At 31.7% G+C, this 2,381-nt stretch overlaps 1 protein-coding gene across 1 annotated transcript; it reads left to right on the top strand.

The window, feature by feature from the left end:
• Nucleotides 1–249: 249 nt before the first annotated feature.
• Nucleotides 250–1,630, top strand: LOC107580323 (transmembrane protein 163-like; the record flags this gene model as incomplete). The annotated part of the gene is made up of 2 exons (XM_016266043.1): nucleotides 250–512; nucleotides 1,511–1,630. Coding segments are annotated over exons 1-2 (301 nt in total), but the record flags the coding sequence as incomplete, so codon positions are not given.
• Between the last annotated feature and the right edge of the window lie 751 nt (nucleotides 1,631–2,381).

Here is a 2,381-nt window from a genome sequence, read left to right as displayed (position 1 = left end):
TTTTTTCCTGTCAGACGTAGCTTATTCAAATAAGAGGTTTCTGATGGAGTTCATGTGTGAAGTGTGAACTATTTGTTTAATATGAACAGATGGTTGTTTGGTCACACGTCGCTAGAGCGCACAGATGGATTTTCCATATTTCCACTATTTTTATTTAATAATAATACGTTTGTTTGTAAAGTGCAATTCGCACGTGTGTGTTTTTAATTAGCGCGTGTGTGCGTGTGCGCGCGCGCTCCGTGCTCTCCAGCAGTGCGCGCGTCCTCCGCTCGCGTCCAGGTGTCACATTCTTCGGATGCTTCTGATCATTTGAACCCGGGACCGAATCATCATGACGGACCCCTCCTCTGCTGCTGACCCCACTGCTGGTCCTGTAGACCCCGGTCCTGCTTCTGTTCCGGATCCAGCGGTGTTGGATTCAGCATCGACTCCTGCAAACGGACACCATCCGAACCAAGCAGATACTTTCAACATGGAGCAGCAGATGAAGATAGGAGAGCCGGAGGACAACGGTACGGAGACTTTATGGGTTTATTTGCGTGGAAAGATACATATACAGCTGAACACGGGGCATGTTGTCACACGCTTACTCCAGTGAATATTTCTCAGGTTGGGTTTATTTCTGAAAAGACATAAAATGTAAAGACTTGACTTCAAAATATATAAACAAAATAAAAATAAAAAAGACTAGCAAAAAATATAGCTAGTTAGCCTAACTCAATACAGCAGTAATTAATTACAATAGAAATAACACGCTTTCATTAACACTGATTTGAGATTAATACCTTTTTTAAGATGAAATGCCATCTAAAGTATATGTTAAAAAAGCATGTTTCACAACATATATGTATTTAAATGTATTTTAGACTATTTAATGGCTTAATTAAATAATAACAAATTAAAAATAAATAAATAAAGATATTTTATTTATGTAATATTAACATTTATGTAATAAATATTTTTTTACAGAATTAACAAATGTAAAAAAAAAATGAAAATTAATCAATTAAAAAATATAAAACTGTTGTTTTGGCGAGCAGAATGTGCAATTAATTTATTGTTTGAAGTTACAAACATATTAAATGTGTGTGACAACTTGCCCCAGTCTTATGCTGAGAACGCAGATTCATTCATTATATATTTGGTTCTTTTCTGAATGAACTCTAGTGTGATTCTATTGAGCGCAGCACCTACAACTGTAGTCCTGAGAACATAATTCATACATTTTTTCCTAATTTAAGACAGTTTTGAACTAGATGCTATAAATCAACATGCAAAAACACACTGCTAAAGAAAACAAGCATTTGTATAATTGGACTTTTTAATCAAAACCTCATAGTTGCTGAGATATTGCATTTGTGACAACTAGCCCCGGTGTGTCTCATACACTTTATGGACTTATTTGTGAATAAATCCCATTGAATTCCTCTGAGACACATGTAGGATGTGTTTAGATGTGAAGACAGTGAGATAACCTGACGTAAGCTAACTGAGCGATGTCCCTCAGCAGGTCTTCTGGAGAGCAGTATGCGTCTGAAACCCCATGAGGCTCAGAGTTACAGAAAAAAGGCATTATGGGTATCCTGGGTCTCCATTGTGGTGACAATGATCTTAGCCATCGCTGCGTTCAGTGAGTATCCGGCCCCTCATCTCTAGAGAATCACGGGCCCCTTGATAATACAGACCTGTATGATGTCATATCCTGTTTTGAAGACGAGCTCCTAGTTGATGTAGCTTTATTCTTTTGGGACTTTGTGATACAGTTTTAAACATCGAATTCAGTATCGTTTCTGTAGTAGCAGTTTGGTTTTTATCTTACAGTCTGGAGTGGGATGTTGAATCGTATTTAATACATAAAATTATATAATTATTTTATATAACTTTTACAAAAAGTTATGATATATGTAATATATGAAATATAATAATGTTATATATATTTCTATGTATCGTATAATCATTTATAATATTACATTTTTGTATATATTATTTAATTATATAATTAGTTATATATAATTTATTAATACATGTAATTGCAAAATATTTGTCATTAATTTAAAATATATATAATTCCTCAGAATATAATACTATATATTAATGTAATATATAATAATGCATATAATATTTAATGTTATTTGTACCAAATTTATATTATAGATAAATAAAATAATATAACATATTTATATATTTATGTATCATTATATAATCATTTATAATATATTTCTTCGTAGAGTAGGAAGTAGAATCATGTATATATATTATATATATTACAGATGTTTATATAAAAAAATAAAAATAAAAATTGTATATAAATTTATATTATATGAAATAGTTTCGATATATAACATATGAAATATAATAATGTTATATATTTATTTAATGTA

Source organism: Sinocyclocheilus grahami, unplaced genomic scaffold (assembly GCF_001515645.1).
Source record: "Sinocyclocheilus grahami isolate Dianchi unplaced genomic scaffold, SAMN03320097.WGS_v1.1 scaffold31021.1, whole genome shotgun sequence".
Taxonomy (NCBI): domain Eukaryota; kingdom Metazoa; phylum Chordata; class Actinopteri; order Cypriniformes; family Cyprinidae; genus Sinocyclocheilus; species Sinocyclocheilus grahami.
The sequence above is the reverse complement of the archived record's forward strand: the minus strand, read 5'-3'. Positions and strand labels throughout refer to the sequence as shown.